The sequence below is a fragment of the Acomys minous genome (genome assembly GCF_964271855.1).
Source record: "Acomys minous genome assembly, chromosome: 14".
In the NCBI taxonomy this organism is placed as follows: Eukaryota; Metazoa; Chordata; class Mammalia; order Rodentia; family Muridae; genus Acomys; species Acomys minous.
This window is the reverse complement of record NC_140496.1, coordinates 106073592-106093082: the sequence shown is the minus strand read 5'-3', so window position 1 is coordinate 106093082 and position 19491 is coordinate 106073592. Positions and strand designations below refer to the sequence as shown.

Sequence of the window (19491 nt, the reverse complement as noted above, 5' to 3'; positions counted from 1 at the left end):
GAGAGAGCGGGCGCGGGGACCTTGAGCATCTGCCTGGGTGCCAGCTAGAAGACAGACGCGTGTCGCCGGGCGTCTGCAGAGAAGCCGTGGCCCGCTAACCAAAATCCAAAATCGCTGAGCACCTGTTCTATTGGGAGACGCCCCAAACAGCTCGTTGTTATTATGATTACTTTTATTCGGACAGCGTCTCTTTAGCCCAACAGACTGGTCTGGAACTCACTTTGAAGACCACACCCGGGTCCAGCTAGTGGTAATCCTCCTGCCTCAGCCTCCTAAGTGATGGGATTATGGGCGTGACCACTAGCCATCTTGTTTTCATACCGACCTAATAGACCATTACTGTTGTCAGCTACGTTTTCTGTTGCATTGAAAATATTTCCTCAGATGACAAGGGGGTGTTACACACGAGTAATTTCAGCACTGGGAAGGTGGAGGCCGGTGGATCTGAGACTCAAGGTCATTATGGGCTACATAGTGAATCTAAGGCAAGCCTGGCCTACGTGGGGCCCTACTTCTCAAGGTGTGTGTGTGTGTGTGTGTGTGTGTGTGTGTGTGTGTGTGTGTGTGTGTGTGTGTCTGTCTGTCTGTCTGTCTGTCTGTCTATGTCTGTGCATCCTCAGACTTAAGTTGTGTAGATTCACTCTTCATGCCAAATTGGCTCCGTAGCTCAGTTTTACCTCTTGCTCATAGAGTCAGTGTTGTAGAATAGAATTTTAGGATGTTAAAATGAAAACTCGGTTGATGACACTTCTCACAGGACCAGTGCTTGGAATGGAAAGAATGAAGTAGTTTTTCGTCATGTCTCAAGATTTCTTTTATAAATTTGAATAGTCATAGAAGTGCTTTCGTGTTAATCTTAATTATACTTCTGTAAGCAACTAAAATACCTACTTTTGAAGTTTTTCAGTTAGTAATGATCAGGTTTGAATTCAGCTTAGTTGGTGATTTTTCAGTGAAATGAAACAAAACATAGAATTCAAAAATAAAAGTTTGTCAAGCTTCTTTGAGCAAAGTACTGTAGCAAGTTCAGACAGTGTTTGGGGTTTTTGGGTTTTTTGTTTTTTCTTTTTGTTTTTGATTCTCTTCAGTGTATGGGTTGGGTTGCTTGCATGTATATCTGTGCACCAGGTATGTGGAGACTTGAAGAGGGGGTGGGATTCACTGTGCCTGGAATTAGAGATGGTTGTGAGCCACCAAGTCGGTGCTGAGAGGCAGCCCAGGGCCCACTGGAAGAGCAGCCAGTGCTGTTAGCTGCTGACCCACCTTGCTATCCCAGAGGAGTTCTTAATTAGGAACGAATATAATTGTAAGCTGATTTGTACTTTATGAATGTATTCACTGCATGCAACTGGATGCACTAACAACAGTGAGCTTCTAACCCTGCAAACACCCAGACTCTAAAGCAGTGGTTCTCAGCCTGGGGGTTTGACCCTTCTGTGGGGTCCAGTGACCCTTTCACAGATGTCACCTAAGACCACCGAAAAACACAAATGTTTACCCTATAATTCACAACAGTAGAAAAATTACAGTTATGAGTTAGCAATGGCAGTTTTATGGTTGGGGGTCAGCACACATGAGGAGCTGCGTTATCAGCCGTGTTGGGAGCCGTTGCTGTGGAGCATGCAGTTCGTCTCTTCTCCCTCTCCTTTCCCCGTGACTTCTTTTTAGTTACAAAGTTACAAAGTTTAGTTACAAAGTTGCGGTTTTTCCTCATTGAATCTTCATACGTATGTGTACTTACAGCTTGTTCTTATTCACTCTGCTCACTGGTAGAACCTGTAGTTTTCTTTCTTTTTTTAAAGATTTGTTTATTATTATGTATACAGTGCACATCAGATCACATTCTAGATGGTTGTGAGCCCCCATGTCCTGAATTGAACTCAGGACCTTTGGAAGAGCAGTCAGTGCTCTTAACCTCTGAGCCATCTCTCCAGCCCTGAACCTGTAGTTTTCTAAAGAAAGTTTGGCTTGGATTTGCATATTAAACCCTCCCTATTTCCATCACTGTCAGCCTTTTGGTCAAGACTGAGTATAAACGCAGGTCATGGCCTCCTTTGCTGCGTTGGTAACTGGCAGACGCAGTTTTAGCTCCATTGCAGTATCATGCATGCATCGTTAACTACAAAACTGATGCAGTTCCGATGTTTTTATCATATTTATTTATTCGGTGCTCTTGTGGGAGTCAGAGGAGTCAATTCTCCTTCAGGTATCAGTTCTCTCATTTTCCCAGAGCTTGGTTGAGCTTGGTCGGTTTGTTGTTGAGACAGGATCTCAATATGTATCTCTGCCTGGCCTGGAACTCGCCATGTAGACCAGGCTGGCCCAGAACTCGCCGTGTAGACCAGGCCAGCCTCAAACTCACAGCGCTCTGCTTGCCTCTGCCTCCCTAGAACTGGAACCAAAGGCATGAGTCACCGCACCTGGCAAGAAGCGAGCTTTTCGTCTCTCATGGATAAAGCGACCAGAAATCCCCGTGGCTCGTTAATCTCTGTCTCACTGGATTAAGATCGAACAGAGGCGTCATGTCAGAAGAGACAGTCGGGGAATCACAGCTCTCCTTGAAGACATCCGCAATAAGCGTGTTCGGTCTCCCTGTGTCGTGGTACTACTCCCTCGCCCGGGTGAGCATCGAAGCGAGTAATCCCTGTGTGTGCTTCGTTGATCCTTGTTTCTTTTCAGGCCATTTTGCTTTGTGCTGCTAGGACTTAAACCCAGAGTTTGCTGCCATTCAGCAATACTCCCAGTCACACACGCACACACACACACACACACACACCATATATACATACACATTTGATTTTACCAATAAAGACTCAGGAGCCAGATACTGGGGTGAAAATCTACTAGCTCAGAGAGCCAGATAAAGCACCCAGCTGAGCTTCCTACTCAGCTCATGTCCTGGGGGGAAGAAACCCAACGCCCCTCTTCTTCTCCACACTGTCCTAAACCCCCTTCTCTCACTGTCCCTCCGTTCTGTTCAGTCCCTGTCAGCTGCTTTCCTGCTCTGCCTCATGATCTAGGGTTGGCTTTATTTAGCTCTCGGATTAAAGGTGTGTGCTAGGGCTGAGCCACAGCACAAGTACTTGTTTACAGTAAACATAATACTCTAAGACTATAATTAAAAACAGGTTTTTACAGTTTTCAATCTTGGGGCTCACAATGGGACCAAATATCCTGCAACAATATAAAAGGGGGACTGTATTACCTTGAAAGCTTTCCTTTCTTATCCAGGCGTGGGTAATGTACACCTGCTTTTCATCATATTTTTATATCTGGCGTACTTTACTGAGTGTAATAATCTTCAAGATTTATCTGCACTGTAGCACATATTGTAATTTCCTTTTCAATATGGAATTAATATTTTTGTCTGTATCTCCATCCATCTGTTAGACACTTGAGTTGTTTGCATGCTTCGCCATTTTGAGCATGGAAGTCTAAGAATCTCTGTGTTTAGCCATCATGGTGCTGCACTCCACCAGTCTCAGCATTCCAGAGGCAAGGGCGCCACAAAGACAATAAATTTCAGGACATCCTGAGCTATATAGGGAACTCCTGTTCAAAAATAAATAAATAAATAAATAAATAAATAAATGGGAAAATGGGGTTAGGAAGCAAGCAAAAAAGCCAGGGGCAGTAGAGCTTTTGTTATCTAGGCAATGGGGCGGGGCAAGGACAGGCAGAGCCTTGATGCTCCCCTTAAATCCTGGCTTGTGCACCTGCCAGTCTGACCAGATTAATGAGCTCCAGGTTGAGTGGTGAACAGTGGTTTGGGAAGACACCTGATGTTGATCCCGTCTCTCGCGCGCTCTCTCTCTCTCTCTCTCTCTCTCTCTCTCTCTCTCTCTCTCTCTTTCTTACACATACACACCATGCATACACACACAAATTTTGATTCTTTTTAGGATTATTTTCAGAAGTAGAGTTTCTGAATCACATGTTAATTCCTTTCTTTTTCTTTTCTTTTGTTTTTGTTTGTTTGAGCTGCTCACTGGCAGCAGGTGCACTGTTTTGTATTCCCACAGCCAGTGCCTGTGGGCACTGTAGGGCCATCCTACCTATAGATACATGCTCTCCAGATCTTTTTTCTCACTCTGGGTTGCCAAATATTCTGTTGGTCGTGTCCCTGGGCACTGTGTGCATGCCTTGGTCCAAGTAGACCAGAAGAGGGCATGGCTCTTAAGTTCTGTAATTGTCCAGAGAGTAGGGTTCTAAAACTATTTTTTGATTAATTTATGAATAAAAGTACTTATTCATTTACAAATGAATGTGGGATTTGGAAATAAGTTAACTTAGGTTTGCTTAAAATTCCAGACGTGTTTTAAAAAACTGAGCTGAGTTTTAAGAGTCTGATTTAATCATTTCTAAAGTTCAACATTTTACTCACTGGTGAGATAAAAGACTCAGTTGCATGAATGAATCATCACTTGATGAAGAAATGTTGAGTTATTTTATGTATCTATTGACTTTTGGAATACTAATGTTGATCTTAAGCTGAGATAACTTCAGAGCAGTGAGTACTAGACTGTTAATGCAGACCAGCTGGCACGGAACGAATACTCTCACGATGGCCGCAGATAGGTCAGCTCCAGTGTTGGTTCTTATGCTTTCGCTTTTAGTGAGCAGATCTGAGCTGCTTTTGGTTTTGCTTTTATATCTATCTTTTCCAGATCAAGTTCTCACCAGTAGCCAAAAAGTTGTTCGTGGTAACTGCTGTGGGTGCTGTATCTGTAATTTTTCTGGCCCGTCACTTTAAAAGAAGACGAGGAAAAAAGAAAGGAAAACTACCGCCGTGGGAGCCAGAGCACCTCATACTTGAACAGACTAAAAGAGCAGCATCAGACAAAGGTATGTGGAAACTCCCAGGTTAACCGCGTGGAGCGTGAGACGCTGTGTCATGAGTAGAGCAGCGGTCGGAGAGATTGCACTGACCAGGGGAGAAGAGGCAAACGTATTGAAGGCACTTAGGGTCCTGCACGGAAGTAGCTACCGCCAACCCTCTGCTGTAGTCAGCACGTACATTGATATGCGTCCATAAGTTACATAGGAAGATGAGCTCTTGGAGGCCGGAGAGATGTCTCAGCCGTCCGTGTGAGAACTGCTCTAGCCGTGGGACTGGCTAAGCGTCCACATCTGCCAGGGTCAGGGCTCTGGTGCTGAGGCCTCTGAGCACCTCACCCACGAACCTCCCACACACAGGGACATCACATAACATCCTTTCTTAAAAACTGCAAAACCACGATTCTACACCACAGCCTGCTTTTGAAGTATCTAACAATGTCTGAGAATATTATTCTTAGTCAATAGTGTGTGCTAACATTTGTAAAACACAGTGTTATTAAATTTATACAAATACGCTGTAACTGATTGGATTCTACCTCTGTTACCTTTATGTTGTTTGTGACTTTCCTGTTTATGAGATTTTTTTTTTTAAACAGAGTCTTAAGTAGTTCCAGCTGGCCTCAAATTCACTATGTACTGAGGCTGGCTTTGAACTTTGATCGTCATGGCTGCACCTTCTGAGGCGTGCCGTACCATGTGCAGCTTGTTTTGCATACATTTGTCTGTTTCCTTATCAAACTTTCTAGAAGACTTGCTGATCTTTAAAGGATTCGTATCTTTTATAAGGGATAGGGTACCTAGTGCTGAATTGTATCTATAAAAATACTACCCTGGGGCAGATGAGATGGCTTAGCAGGCAACGGTGCTGATGCAAGCCCGACAGCCCAGGTTTCACCCCCAGGATCCCTATGGTGGAAGAAAGCGAGACTCCAGTGTCCTCTGACCTCCACATGAGCCTGCACACACAAAATAAATAAAAGTGTAGTGCTGCAACAGCAGTTCCCTGAGCGAGCTACATTTCTTACTGTTTTACTGTTCTGTGTAGTTTATGGTTTTGTTGTTTATTCATCCGGCACATAGTGAGTCGCTGTCTGTGACTTACTGAGACTTTATCAGGTCTCAGACAAGTACTGTATTTTATATTACTCCTGCGAATGACAGCTGCAGTTCTGTGTTCTTCTTGTTTATGCATTTAAAATACTAACATCAACAAATTGTCCAAGGTCATATAACTTATGTGCACTGGGGTTTGACACCAGAGGGTCTGAACTGCTGTGCTTAGAGAAACCAGACCTGACGTCTGCCCCGACAATAAGTGCACAGCAGTGGGGGCTCAGAAGGACAAAACTAAGCACAGGTAAGGTGGAGATGCTGTCCTTGTCATTCAGGGAAAGTAGTGCAAACCGACAATTTGGAGGTAGTTGCTAATATTGTACTGATTATAGCATTCTGGGGCTGGAGAGATGGCTCAGTGGTGAAGAGCACTGGCTGCTCTTCCAGAGGACCCGGGTTCAATCCCCAGCACCCACATGGCAGCTCACAACTGTCTGTAACTCCTGTTGCAGGGGATCCGCCATCCTCACAGACAGATGTGCAATCAAAACACCAGTGCACATAAAATAAAAATGAATAAATCTTTTTAAAAACAAAGATGTATATTTGATAACTTGAAATCTTGCCTGTAAGTTGTTGTTGGGGGTGCTGATGCTTTTGATGTCGCTGTTTGCTTACCAGGTTCCAGCTGTTCCAGTAGTCGGCAGAACTTGACCTTGTCATTAAGTTCCACCAAAGACAAAGGGTCTCAGTGTTGTAACTACATCAATGGAGGACTTTTCAGCAAATGCTCAGGGTCTGCCCAGAGCCTAGCCTCTGTAAGCAAAACACACTAATTATTATGACTACTATTGCTGCTGCTGCTGTGTCTGCGTGCGTATCTCTTCCTAGCTTAAGTGTCACACACCTGCTGCTCTTAGCACACGCTTAGGAGACAGTCTGGTTGCTTTGGCCAGTGGCTCCCAGTGTCACGGAATAAGTGCTGCGGCCCAGTTGGTCCCGTGAGGACAGTGTTGACGTGCTAGCTTCAGAAGGAGATACAGGCACAGCCCTCCCTGGGCCGGATGTGATGGATCCCACCTGCCGGTCCACCTGGCAGGAAAACGGGTCTCCTCAAGTTGTCGTGCTCGCCCTGTGCCTTTTGGGTGCAGGTCACTCTGCTGCTTTAGCCTCCTGAGTAGTCAGGACTGCTGAGTCACAGAGCATCACTAGGCCCAGCGGGAAGATGCTGAAGTAGGAAGCCTTGAGCACCTGGATTGGAGGCCTGCGGATGTGCAGGTCCGGGAAGCCAAGCAGGATAGCACCCTGTCTGTAGCGCTGGCCCTCGGCTTCAGCGGCATTTTCTTCAGTGCATGTTAAAGCTGTTTTTCTTAGCAGAAGTAGCGCAGGGAACTCGAGTCACACCTTTGCTCTTGCTCAGCCAGCCTTGCCGTCCTTCCACCACGGCTGTAACTCCAGCTCTAGGGGATGCAACGGTCTCCTGGCCTCCACAGGAAACTGCACTTATGTGCAAATAGCCCCACACAGACACACATGCATACTCATAGTTAGAAATAAAAAATAAATTGCCGGGTGTGGTGGCACATGCCTTTAATCCCAGCACTCGGAAGGTAGGGACAGGTGGATTGCTGTAAGTTCAAGGCCAGCCTGGTCTACAGAGTGAGTCCAGGACAGCCAAGGCTACACAGAGAAACCCTGTCTCGAAAAACAAACAAAACAAAAGAGGACAAAACAAAAATAGAAAATAAATTTAAAAAATGAAACGTAGAAGTGTGATAAGAGATGTTTTAAAAGTGACTTCTTTTTTAAAAAATGGAGACTTTATAGACATGCAGGTCCTGGTGAACATGAGGAGGAGGTTTCGCTGTGGAGAGATGCTGAACTCACTATGCTCCCAGCAGAAAGGCAGGCGCTGCCGCCAGCAGCACACAGAGATCCGAGTTTATGTTTCTCTCCAGAGGACAGAGCTAGGATGAGGGCCTGGGCTCATGTGCTGGGAGTGACCGGTATGCTGGGCACAGTAGGTTTGACTAGAGAAGGGACAGTAGTGATGCACATCTGCGTGTCGTTCAGCAATGTCCACAACCCCAAGAGGGTTTGTGAATACTAACACAACAAAGATCATTTGTGTTCAAAATATCCTCCTACTTGTATATTTTTAAATAGCGGGACTAGAATAGTTAAAAGTCATGTAAGTACTACATTTGAATATAATCGGAATTATTTCTTCAAGTAGAATTTATCGGGACTATAATTATAGGACATATGTAAATAATTGGTAAAAATTCAATGCAAAACCAGGCTTAGCATGTGGCTCAGGATAATGATTCCCTAGCAGTGTGAAACCCTGGCTTCCAGCTGCATAGAAAGCAGCTGTGGTGGCATACAGCTACAATCCCGGGGCTTGGGGGGCAGAGGCAGAAAGATAAGAAGCTCAAGTTCATCCTTGGTAATGTAGGTGTGTGCATGCTGGTGTGCGTGTGTATGTGTGTGTGTGTGTGTGTGTGTGTGTGTGTGCATGCATGTGTGAGAGGTTTTAAACTGCTTTCCATTGGTCTTCATTTCAGGTCCAGAGTGTCAACTCCTGTCATAGCTGTGCTTGTGGAAATTCTAATTCCTGGGACAAAGCAGATGAGGATGACATCAAACTTGCTACCATTCCTGTGACCACTCCCGAGAACTTGTACCTGATGGGTAGGCAGAGCACGTGAGAGTTCTGCCGCTGGCCGCAGGGTTAATTTGAAGGGGAAGGGGAAGTGAGCTGGGCTGGGCAGGCACTGAGTGGCAGACGCTTGCCTGGCACGGTCAGTGCCCTGGGTTTGACCTCCAGCACTGGGGAGGGAGAAAACCCAAACCAAAGCCAGGGATTTCTGAGAGAATCAACTGTAGACTTTAAATGGTCTGTGTCCATTGAGTCTATCCTGTACTAGTTTCTCAAGAAATTACCATAAACATAGAGGCCTAAGAAAACTGCAATTTGTTCTGGAGCCAGAAGTCTGAAATCGTTAGTACTGAGCAGAAGTCAAGGTGTCAGTTTAGCCACATTTCTTCTGGAGGCCTATGAGAGAATACAGTCCTCTCCTCTTCCCAGCATTCCTTGGGCTCGTGGCCATATCACTGTTACCTCTCTCTTATCTTCATATCACATTCTCTTCTGCGTGTACCATCTGCACAAATATCTCCACTATATCTGTATTTCAATTTACCAGTACAGAATTTGATTTACTTGGTCTCTTTTGTCTAGATATCATTTGTGTTCTATATCTAGAAAAATCATGAAGTAAGGAGAACACCCATGTTTCATACCTGAGTTCTTCTCCTCTCGGCCTCAGGAGCTGAGTGGAGTGCACCTGAGTGAGTCAGGTCACTTGGCATGCCTCTCTCTCAGGTCAAGCTGCATTCCCTTCAGAATAAAATTAATTACGTGCGTATACAGGGGGTGCGGGTTAGCAACTTCCCAAATGAGAAGTCTTAATTGAGCCTGGCAAAAGCTCTCATTACATTTCCAGAGAGCAGGCAGATTCATTGGTCAGACTGTAAGCTTGCTCTCCCTTTGCACAGTCCCCAGTGGGGTCCCTCCTCCTTTCTGAAGTCTCAGGAGGCTTCCATTAGCTACGTTTCTTTCTTGGTCCTCCACACTGGCTCCAGAAGGCCCAGTGAGCTCTGCTTACAGCATTCTAGGGCATCTTTCCGCTGTGGCAGTAAACGCGTTCCTCCTGCCAGCCTACAGAGGGCAGCCTCTTCATCACAGCCTTGGCCCTTCTGCATGCAGCTTTCCTTCCTCCTTCTGTTTTTGTTATCTTACATGCTGTACAAACATGGTTTTGCTCATTTACAGTCATTCTGCTCTTAATTTTTAGGTATGGAGTTATTTGAAGAAGCGCTGCGTCGGTGGGAACAAGCTCTGACCTTTCGCAGTAGACAGGCTGAGGATGAAGCCTGCAGCTCTGTTAAGCTGGGAGCCGGCGATGCCATTGCAGAAGAGAGTGTGGATGTAAGGACGATGTGCTCAGGAGGGGCCGTCGGCATATCGCAAGAGCCTCTTTTCTGCGGCAGTTAATACACGTTGTTTGTTTCCCCGGCTTGGGACTGTGTGAGATACTTGTGAGGTTCTTGGTTTGTTTTGATTTGAGAGAGGCTCTCACTATGTAGCTCCAGCTGGCTTGGGACTCTTATGTGACCAGGCTGGTCTGAAACACTCAGATATTGTGTGCCTTTGCTTCCCCAGTGCTGGGATCCTGCACACATGAGGTACTTCCTTCTGGGCAGTTCCTATTCAAGCTTTTAAGCATTTTTTAAAAATTATTTTATTATTTTATGTGGATACGTGCTTTGCCTGCATGCATATATGCGTACCACGACTGTGCTGGCTGCCTGCAGAGGTCAGAAGAGGCTCTTGGGTCCTCTGGGCTAGAGTTGCGAACAGTTGAGAGCCGCCATGCAGGTGCTGGGAATCAAACCTATGCTTTTTGTAAAAGCAGCAAGTGTAGCACTCAGGAGGCAGAGGCAGGAGGATCGCTGTGAGTTTGAGGCCAGCCTGGTCTACAAAGTGAGTCCAGGACAGCCAAGGCTACACAAAGAAACCCTGTCTTGAAAACAAACAAACAAACAAAAAACAAAACAAAACAAAAAACCCAAAAAGCAACAAGTGCTCGTAACTGCTGAGCCTTCTCTCCAACTCCTAGCCGCCACGGTCTCTGACTTTCCGAGGACGTGGAGGAGCAGCAGATTAGTTAATTGCTACTGTTTTTGTAATACAGAGGTAGAACTGGGTCTTTATTGATCCTTTCAAAGTCGGAGAGCACTGCTAATTCAGAAGCCCAGGTCAAGGAGCCCTAAATCTATTGTAGCCAATCCTCTAGGCTGTTCTTCCACACGCTCAACTCTTACTTTACTTAACTGATCAGTCAGGACCCAGTTCTTCCTCACTATCACAAAAGCAATAGGTACGGCTGGAATTTTATGGCTAGCTAAAGCTGCCCGCACCCATTATCCAAGTGCAAGCCTTGTCTATATAGGAGTTTCTCTTTCTTTCTTTTTTTTTTTTTAAGATTTATTTGTTTAATATTTATACAGTATTCTGCCTGCATGTATGCATACGTGCCAGAACAGTGCACCAGATTTCATTATAGATGGTTAGGAGCCACCAAGTGGTTGCTGGGAATTGAACTCAGGACCTTTGGAAGAACAGACAGTGCTCTTAACCTCTGAGCCATCCCTCCAGCCTGAGTTTCTCTTTCAAAGTCAGCATTTCTCTGTGTAGAGTGTTAACATTGAGTGTAACAGTCTCTCTCTGTGTGTTACTGTTATGTTAGCGTTGAGTGTAACAGTCTCTGTGTGTTAATGTTATGTTGACATTGAGTGTAATAGTCACTGTGTATTATGTTGACATTGAATGTAACAGTTGCTGTATGTTACCATTATGTTGACATTGAATGTAATAGTCACTGTGTGTGTTACTATTATGTTAACATTGAGTGTAACAGTTGCTGTGTGTTACTGTTATGTTAACATTGAATGTAATAGTCACTGTGTGCTAAGTTGCCATTGAGTATAACAGTCTCTGTGTGTTACTGCTATGTTGACATTGAGTGTAACAGTTGCTGTGTGTTACAGTTACTTTTCCTTCTTTGTAGGATATTATTAGTTCGGAATTCATCCATAAACTTGAAGCTCTGCTGCAAAGAGCATACCGTCTCCAAGAGGAGTTTGAAGCAACCCTTGGGGGATCTGACCCTAACTCCCTGGCAAACGACACTGGTAAGGTGGACGCTTTGTTTGGTTTCCTGAAGTGTATATTTTCCTTTTATATTTACAAGTCTTTTGCTTACATGTCTTCTGTATTGTTAGAAATACCTTATGAAATGTCCAAGGGAAAGTGTCTTCTGTAGCCCTGGCTGGCCAGGCTGGCCTGGAACTCAGGTGTGCCTGCATCAGTCACCCAAGCACTGAGGTTAAAGGCCTGAGAAGATTTCTTGAGGTTTGGAAGGAAAGGTGATTTAACATTGTTTCTTTATGTAGCTCCCTCTTAAGATGGAAATGATGGGTTGAGGGCTAGAGCTGCAGGTCTCAGTCATTAACAGCCTTGTTACTCTTGCAAAGAACTTAGGTGTCATTTCAAGCACCAACTCACAGCCTCCTGTCTCAGGGGATCCCATAGCCTTCTCTGACTCTTTTTTTTTTTTTTTTAGAGGGTTTTGTTTTGTTTTTCGAGACAGGGTTTCTCTGTATAGTCCTAGCTGTCCTGCAAATCACTCTGTAGACCTGGCTGGTCACAAACTCACAGAGACCCACCTGCCTCTGCCTCCTGAGTGCAAGAGTCCTTTTTTTTTTTTTTGGTTGGTTTTTTTTGCGAGACAGGTTTTCTCTGTAGCCTTGGCTGTCCTGAACTTGCTTTGTAGACCAGTCTGGCCTTGAACTCACAGCAATCCACCTGCCTCTGCCTCCCAAGTGCTGGGATTAAAGGGGTGCGCCACCACACCTGGCCCCATATTCTTAATCCATGTACTTCGTCGCTGAGCACTCACAAGACTGAGCACTGTCTCTGCATAGGAAGGCTAACTGTGAGCTCTCTGTGGGCAGAGCGTCTGTGCTCTGCATCACCATAGCCGTGCACAGTTTGGCACAGGTAGCCCCTGAAAACCACACTGCAAAAGGAAGGAGCCGTGTCTGTGGGGTGTGGATATCTTGTGAGTGTTGGCTTTCTGTGTCTTCTGTTTTCCAACACTGAGATCCAACCCAGGCCTTGTGCGTGCTGTTTAGACGCTCTACCGCTGGCTCATGCCTGTGAGGACAGGGGTCAGCACTGCATCTTCCTGGATTGCTTTCCACTTTACTTTTTGAGACAAGGTCCCTGGCTGAGCCTGGAGTGCACCCACAGGCTATGCTGGCTTCCAGTGAGCTCTGGAGAGTTGCCTGTCTCCTTACCCCTTGTGCTGGGGTTACAGACACACATCACCACACCTGGCTGCTGTGTGGGTGCTGGGATCCAAACCCAAGTCTTCATGTTTGCATGGCATCACTTTACTCACTGAGCTATCTCCCAGACACTCTGTTTTTTTTTTGTCAAAGATTTTCTTCCTCCATATGTGTGTGGTGATCTGGTTAACTTGAGTGTATGTGTATATGTGTACACATAACACGCATATACATGTACATTATTCATTTTGACTTTATGTGCATTGGTTGCCTGCATGTATGTCAGTGTAGGGTGTCGGATTCCTTGGATCTAGAGTTACAGATGGTTATAGTGCCATGTGGGGGCTAGGAATTGAACCCGGGTCCTCTGGAAGAGCAGCCGGTGATCTCAACCACTGAGGCATGTCTCCAAGCCCTTGAGTGTCTTTCTTATCTCAAGGCTCCATTTGTTTTGTGGAAATAATTTTTTAAATCTTTTCTATTTTGTCTTTTTTTTTTAATGTTATGGGAATTTTACCTGCATATATGTTTGTGCACCATATGCGTGCCTGGTACCCCATATGCATGCCTGGTACCCCTGGAGGCACAAGAGGTGCCAGATGCCGTAGAACAGAGCCACAAAGGCTATGAGCCTCCGTGTGGGTGCAGGGAATAGAACCTGGGTCCTCTAAGAGCTGCAAGTGCTTACCAGCTCACCAGCCCCAGTCTGTCTTTTGAGGCAGGCTTTCCCCTTAGAGCTCTGGGTGGGCTGAAACCCACCACATAGGCCCGTCTAGCCGCAAACTCTCCGTGATGCTCTGTCTGTCTCCTGAGTGCTTAGAGCAGAGGTTGTAGAAAGACCTCATCCTATCATGCTTGAGCCTGGAATGAAGGAGGGAGGCTGATCTGTTTGCCTGAGGTAGGCTGCGCCAGACTTTGTGCTTTTAAGACTTCGTCTGATGCGTTTACTTTTGGTCTTTGTCTGTGTAATAACTGAAAGCGCACACGGTGGATTCGCACTATGCGGACCCATGTGCCATCACTGTCATTTATTAACTGCATGGTTGGATCACTTATCCAAGCCTCAGGATTCTCATCTGCAAAATGGGCACATAATGTATATATTATATAAACTTTAAGGCTGTATTTAAGGTTCTAGGACATGGTGACATTGATTGGGTTGGAATTTGGAACATATGGGCTCTTGGGATGATCACCGTTCACCTTTAGAATCTTCGCCTAAAGACAAGTCTAATGTATCCCAGGCTGTGTAGCTGAGGATGGTCTTGAACTTCCGATCCTCCTGCCTATGTCTGCTAAGTGGTTTACACTACTGTGCCTGGCTTATGTGGTGTGGGGACTTGAAGGAACGATAAACCTGTTTTTGTTATGATCCCAAGTGTGGGATCGGAACGGTCTTGTGAGAGAACAGGTGAGGTTAATCCACTAGAAGACCAACCATCTCATGCGGGAGCTTGATTGTTGCCATCTGAAAAGATCCGTGAACAGACTCTGGGAGGAGATATAAAAGTGAGCTAGAAACAAGAGGCAGGGCCTTTGGAGACTTGGGGTAGTTTTGGCTGTTCATTGCTCCACTTCGAGACGCTCCTAGAGAGAACCGCTCGAGGGAAGGCTTTGGGGCTCCGGCTCCTGCTGAGGTTCTGGGTTCTGGTTATTCCAGGTTCCAGCAGAAGAAATCCTGCTGATTACACCAGGAGAATCGGTCCTCAGAACTGATATCCTTACAGTTTTGTTATTGTATGCTTTAATCCTTTTTTCCTATTGTTTCAGTTAATTGGGTTATAAGTGACGTACGCTCAGTTAATAAGTTTGTAATAAAATATATTGGTTAAGAAAACTGAACCTACAGGGACTGAACATGGGACATTATGCATACTAAGCAAACACTACCCACTGAGCTGTATGCTCATCTGTTTTTGTTTGTTTGTTTTTAGATTTTCAAGATAGGGTTTCTCTGTGTAGCCTCAGCTGTCCTGGACTCGCTTTGTAGACCAGGCTGGCCTCAAATTCACAGAGATTCACCTGCCTCTGCCTTCCAAGTCCTGGGATTACAGGCATGCTCCATATCACCTGGCCTTTTAGCACAAATTTTAGCATGTTTATTAACTTATGTTTATGTGTGTGTATATGTGCCTGAGTGTCTGTCTGTCTGTCCGTGTATTGGATCCCTGTGACAGGAGTTACAGATGGTTACAGCCGCGATGTAAGTGCTGGCAACTGAATGCAGGTCCTCGTCCCTGCGAGAGCAGCACGGGCCACCACTCATGCCTCGTATTTCTTTTTAGATAACAGTGTTTATTGAGAAGCAGCACCCGTGCTAAGCACTCACCGCTCAGCTACATCCCAGGCTCAGGAGACCTGAGCATCCTAGGCAAGTGCTCCACCTGCTGAGCTGCACCTCAGCCCGTTATTCTGTGTTTCAAAAAATATACTTAAGGGCTGGAGAGAGATGTTTGTGGCCAAGAGCACTGACTGCTCTTCCAGAGGACCCACGTTCTCCTCCCAGCAGCCACACGATGCCTCATAACTGTCTGTAACTCCATTTCTAAGAGATCCAGTGTCCTCTTTTGGTTATGCATGTGGTGCACAGATATACATGCAGGCAAGAACACTCATACATAAAATAAAATTACAAATGAATAAATAAAACATACTTAAGCCAGATGTGGTGGTGTATACCTTTAATCTTAGTTTTCAGGGAGGCAGAAAAGGCAGATGTCTGATTTTTGAGGCCACCCTAATCTACATAGCAAGTTCTAGATCAGCTAGGACTACATAATAAAACCCTATCTCCAAAAAACGAAACCAAAACAAAAACCCAGCAACAAACCTTTACACCAGGTTTTATTATAATAATTTGTTGTGCATTAAAAATATGCTTGAAGGACTTAAGAATTGGTTCAGGCTTTGCCTTTAATCCCAGCATTTGGGAGGCAGAGGCAGGTGGATCACTGTGAGTTCAAGGCCAGCCTGGTCTACAAAATGAGTCCAGGACAGCCAAGGCTACACAGAAAAATCCTGTCTCCAAAAAACCACAAAGAAGAAGAAAGAAGGAGGGAGAAGGAAGAAGGAAGAAAAAGAAAACTGAGTGCGCAGGCGTGTCTTTCAGGAGCCCAGGTCCTGCTTCCTCCCTTGGGGCATCCAGGCACCAATTCGTGCAGATGTTGGACTTGAAAAGGAATGAAATTTGGTGAAGCCGGCGGGCGGGTTGGCAGGGTCTCTGGTGGGGAGTGACAGAGCCTTGTCCGGCACAGCGCTTTCGGTGACACCACTCTGCCAGGGATACAGCGCTCTTTACTGGGGGAGCAAGGCTTAGGTGAACCTTGGGGAAGCAGGCAGGGGTTTTGGGTGAGTGTACATCGTCGGCTGGGGCTAGGTCCTAGGAATGCTTCCTTTGCGTGGAGAGGAATTCTAAGTGGTCGCTGGACATGTCCTTATAAGGAGACCTGAAACCTGGTCACCAGGCTACATGATTGCCTCGACGGTGGTAGAGGCGGGGTCGCAAGACTGCGAGCACTGGGACATGCAGGCCAGGACAGGGAGGTCACGAGATGAGCTCTTCCACCATTGGACACATCTCCACCTCACTCTTGCTCCAGGCTGGTGCCCCACACAGGTTTAATTCCCAGCATCCAGTGGCAACTCACAACCCTCTGTAATTCCAGTCCCAGGGCATCTGATGTCCTCTTTTGGTCTGCAAGGTACCAAGCATGCAAATAGTGCATAGACGTGCTTTCAGGCAAAACACCCATGCACATAGAATAAATGTTCACACAGAATGTGTGAGGGCCTGGGAAGATGCCTCATCAGTTAAAAGCAGTTGCTGCTATCAGAAAGGCCCCTGGGTTTGTTTCTGGCACCCACGTAGAGGTGGGCAGCCGTCTGTAACCCCAATTGCAGATCTAACAGTCTTCTGGCCTGCAGGCCCTGCATGCATGTGCTGCACAGACATGTAGGCATGCAAAACCCATACACATCACATATAAATAAATCTTAGAAACATGCATATGTGTGACTGGCAAATGGCTTAGTCTAAAGCACCTGCCAGGCAAGAGTGAGGCCCTGAATGTGGGTCCCCTGCATCTACTTAAAGCTGGGCATCACGGTGTGCAGATGTCATCCCAGCTCTGGGGACATGGACACAGGTGGAACTCTGGAGCTCACTGGCCAGGAAGCTTATCTGAATCTGTGAGCTCCTGGTCCAGTGAGAGACCCTGACTGAAAACGACTCAGGAAATAACTGACACCAACCTTGGCCTCCATATACAAGCACTCACCTATGCTTACAGGCCTACACATAAACACACAAACATACACATATAACAGACACGGTGGAGGTTGGGGGAGCTTGAAAAAGCAGTATAGTAGAATAGTTATAATGTATTTCAACTTCTCATTTATTCTTATGATGAGAAATAGCTTTGAATTAGGCAGCATTTGGATTAGGTATTAAGAAGCTGGGTTCCTCCCGTGAATATAACCGAGTCATATCCTATGATCCATCTTTTCTGTTCTGTGCTGGCATTTCCTGTCTGAATTAGCAAGTCATCATTAGATAGGCTCCTGAGCTCCTTTTTTTTTTTTTTTTTTTTAGTGTTTATGGGTGTTTTGCTTGCATATATGTCTGTATGTCTGTCTGTGTACCACGGCAGCTCCAGAGGTCAGAAGAGGATGTCCGGTCCCCTGGAGCTGGAGTTACAAAGGTTGTGAGCACCGTGGGTGCTTTTTAACCACTGATCCGTCTCTCCAGCCTCCCATACTTGTAAACTTGTACGTCCCAACATCTTATTCTGGACTTACACAGTAGGTGTGTGGTCTCCCCGCTGCCACAGATGTTACAGTTCACAGAAGGTTCCCGTTAGGTCTCTATCAGCAAAGTCAAAGGTTCTCACTGCTAAACTTAGCTGTGAAGTGCTGTTATCATCGCTAGAGGGCAGCACATCGTAAATGCCGTTCTGTGCTGCTCGCTGGACTGAGAATTAATGTTAAGCCAACACTTCTGGCACATTTGGCCACTGTAACTCAGAATGAAAAAGACCCTGAAAGGTTATTCGCAAACACTTGGAGTACGGTACTCCATTTCTGTAAAGGTTATTCACAGAACACTTTAGACAGTATGAACATCTCTGTGATTGTGTAAGTTCTTCTGCCTCATAGCCTCCAGATACTGGGTGCTGTTTGTTTATAGTTTTTGTTTTTCAGATGATTAACAATGATTTTATAATGGTTTTTTTTCTAATTTTTGTTTTTCGGATCAGGTCTCCCTGCGTATCCAGGGCTGGGTTTGAGCTCCTTCTTTAGCTCAGGCTGGCTTCCAGTTCAATGCCCTTCTCCTGCCCCAGTCTTCCAAATGCCACAATTACAGATGTGTGCCACCTGCTTGTTTTGTTTTTTAAGACAGGGTTTCTCTTTGTAGCCTGAAATTCGTTCTGTACACACCAGGCTGGCCTTGAACTCAGAGATCTGCCTGCCTCTGCCTTTAGAGTGCTGAGATCAAAGACATTAGCTATTATAGTTTTAAAAAATCTAGCCGGGCAGTGGTGGCTCACGCTTTTAATCCCAGCACTTGGGAGGCAGAGGCAGGCAGATCTTTGTAAGTTTGGGGCTGGCCTGGTCTACAAAGTGAGTCCAAGACAGCCAAGACTACACAGAGAGAAACCCTGTCTTGAAAAAAACCAATAAATAAATATTTACCTATATGTATGTGTGTATATGTTGCGGGTGCACATGTGAATGTGGGTGCCTGTGCAGGCCAGAAGAGGGATCCGATCTGCAGCTGGAGTTACAGGGAGCTGTGAGCCACCTGATTGTGCAGCTGGGAGCCGGGTTTGGGCCTCTGTCGGAGCAGGGGCCTTTAGCTGCTGAGACAGTTCTCCAGCTCTGTTATGTATTTTTAAAACTTTATTATAGAAAATATTGCAAAAAAACTATTTCTGATGTGCAACCAGCCAAACCCTTCCACTGTGATTTTAGTTCTAGGTGGACAGAGCTAGTGTAGTTTCGTAGTTATTTAGGAACATGAGCTTTGAAGCTGAACACACACCGGCCAATGTCCTGCCTCACCCCTCTCCTTACCCATGAGGCCTTTCCAGAAACTTAGTTTATCTGTGAGATGTACGATTAACCAGGCCTGGGTGGCCAGGGCAGGAAGACCACAGCTTCATGGCCTGCTTAGGCTTCCAGAATAAGTTCAAGGACAGATGGGTCAACTTTGTGAGGCCTTGTCTCAAAAAGTAAAAGGAGTGCTAACACTGTATCTCACTGAAGGAGTGCTTAGCCAGCAGGACACCTTCACTCTGCAGCGCCGAGAGCAAGCCTGAGAGCCAGATTGCATTCATGTTATAGAGTGATTGCAGCCATGGACACAGGCAAGTACTGCCACTTGCTTTTGTTCATTCTTGTGCTCTTATTCCAGCTCTAAAAAAGGCTTAGTCTAAGATGATTTTTCACATTGCATGCTTAGGGGTGGGTATATGGATGTACTATGTTTACAACTTGCTTTACAATAATATTGTTCAGTCATATTTTCTAGACAATCGCAACTTTTTCTGTAAATTTTATTTTTCACATAATAATATTTACATTTTATGAAAGAAGATACTTCTCTCTCTCTCTCTCTCTCTCTCTCTCTCTCTGTGTGTGTGTGTGTGTGTGTGTGTGTGTGTGTGTGTATGAGTGTGC

At 45.6% G+C, this 19491-nt stretch overlaps 1 protein-coding gene across 3 annotated transcripts in view; it reads left to right on the top strand.

Annotated features, from left to right (window-relative positions):
- Positions 1-19491, top strand: part of MIGA1 (mitoguardin 1) — a 61653-nt gene that overhangs the window by 282 nt on the left and 41880 nt on the right. For all 3 annotated transcript variants that reach the window (XM_084755773.1, XM_084755774.1, XM_084755775.1), the window contains exons 2-7: positions 2391-2621; positions 4668-4845; positions 6574-6710; positions 8460-8586; positions 9753-9886; positions 11529-11652. In XM_084755773.1, coding sequence (XP_084611899.1) covers positions 2523-2621; positions 4668-4845; positions 6574-6710; positions 8460-8586; positions 9753-9886; positions 11529-11652 — 799 coding nt within the window. In that variant the 5' untranslated portion in view covers positions 2391-2522. The remainder of the gene's footprint in view (positions 1-2390; positions 2622-4667; positions 4846-6573; positions 6711-8459; positions 8587-9752; positions 9887-11528; positions 11653-19491) is intronic.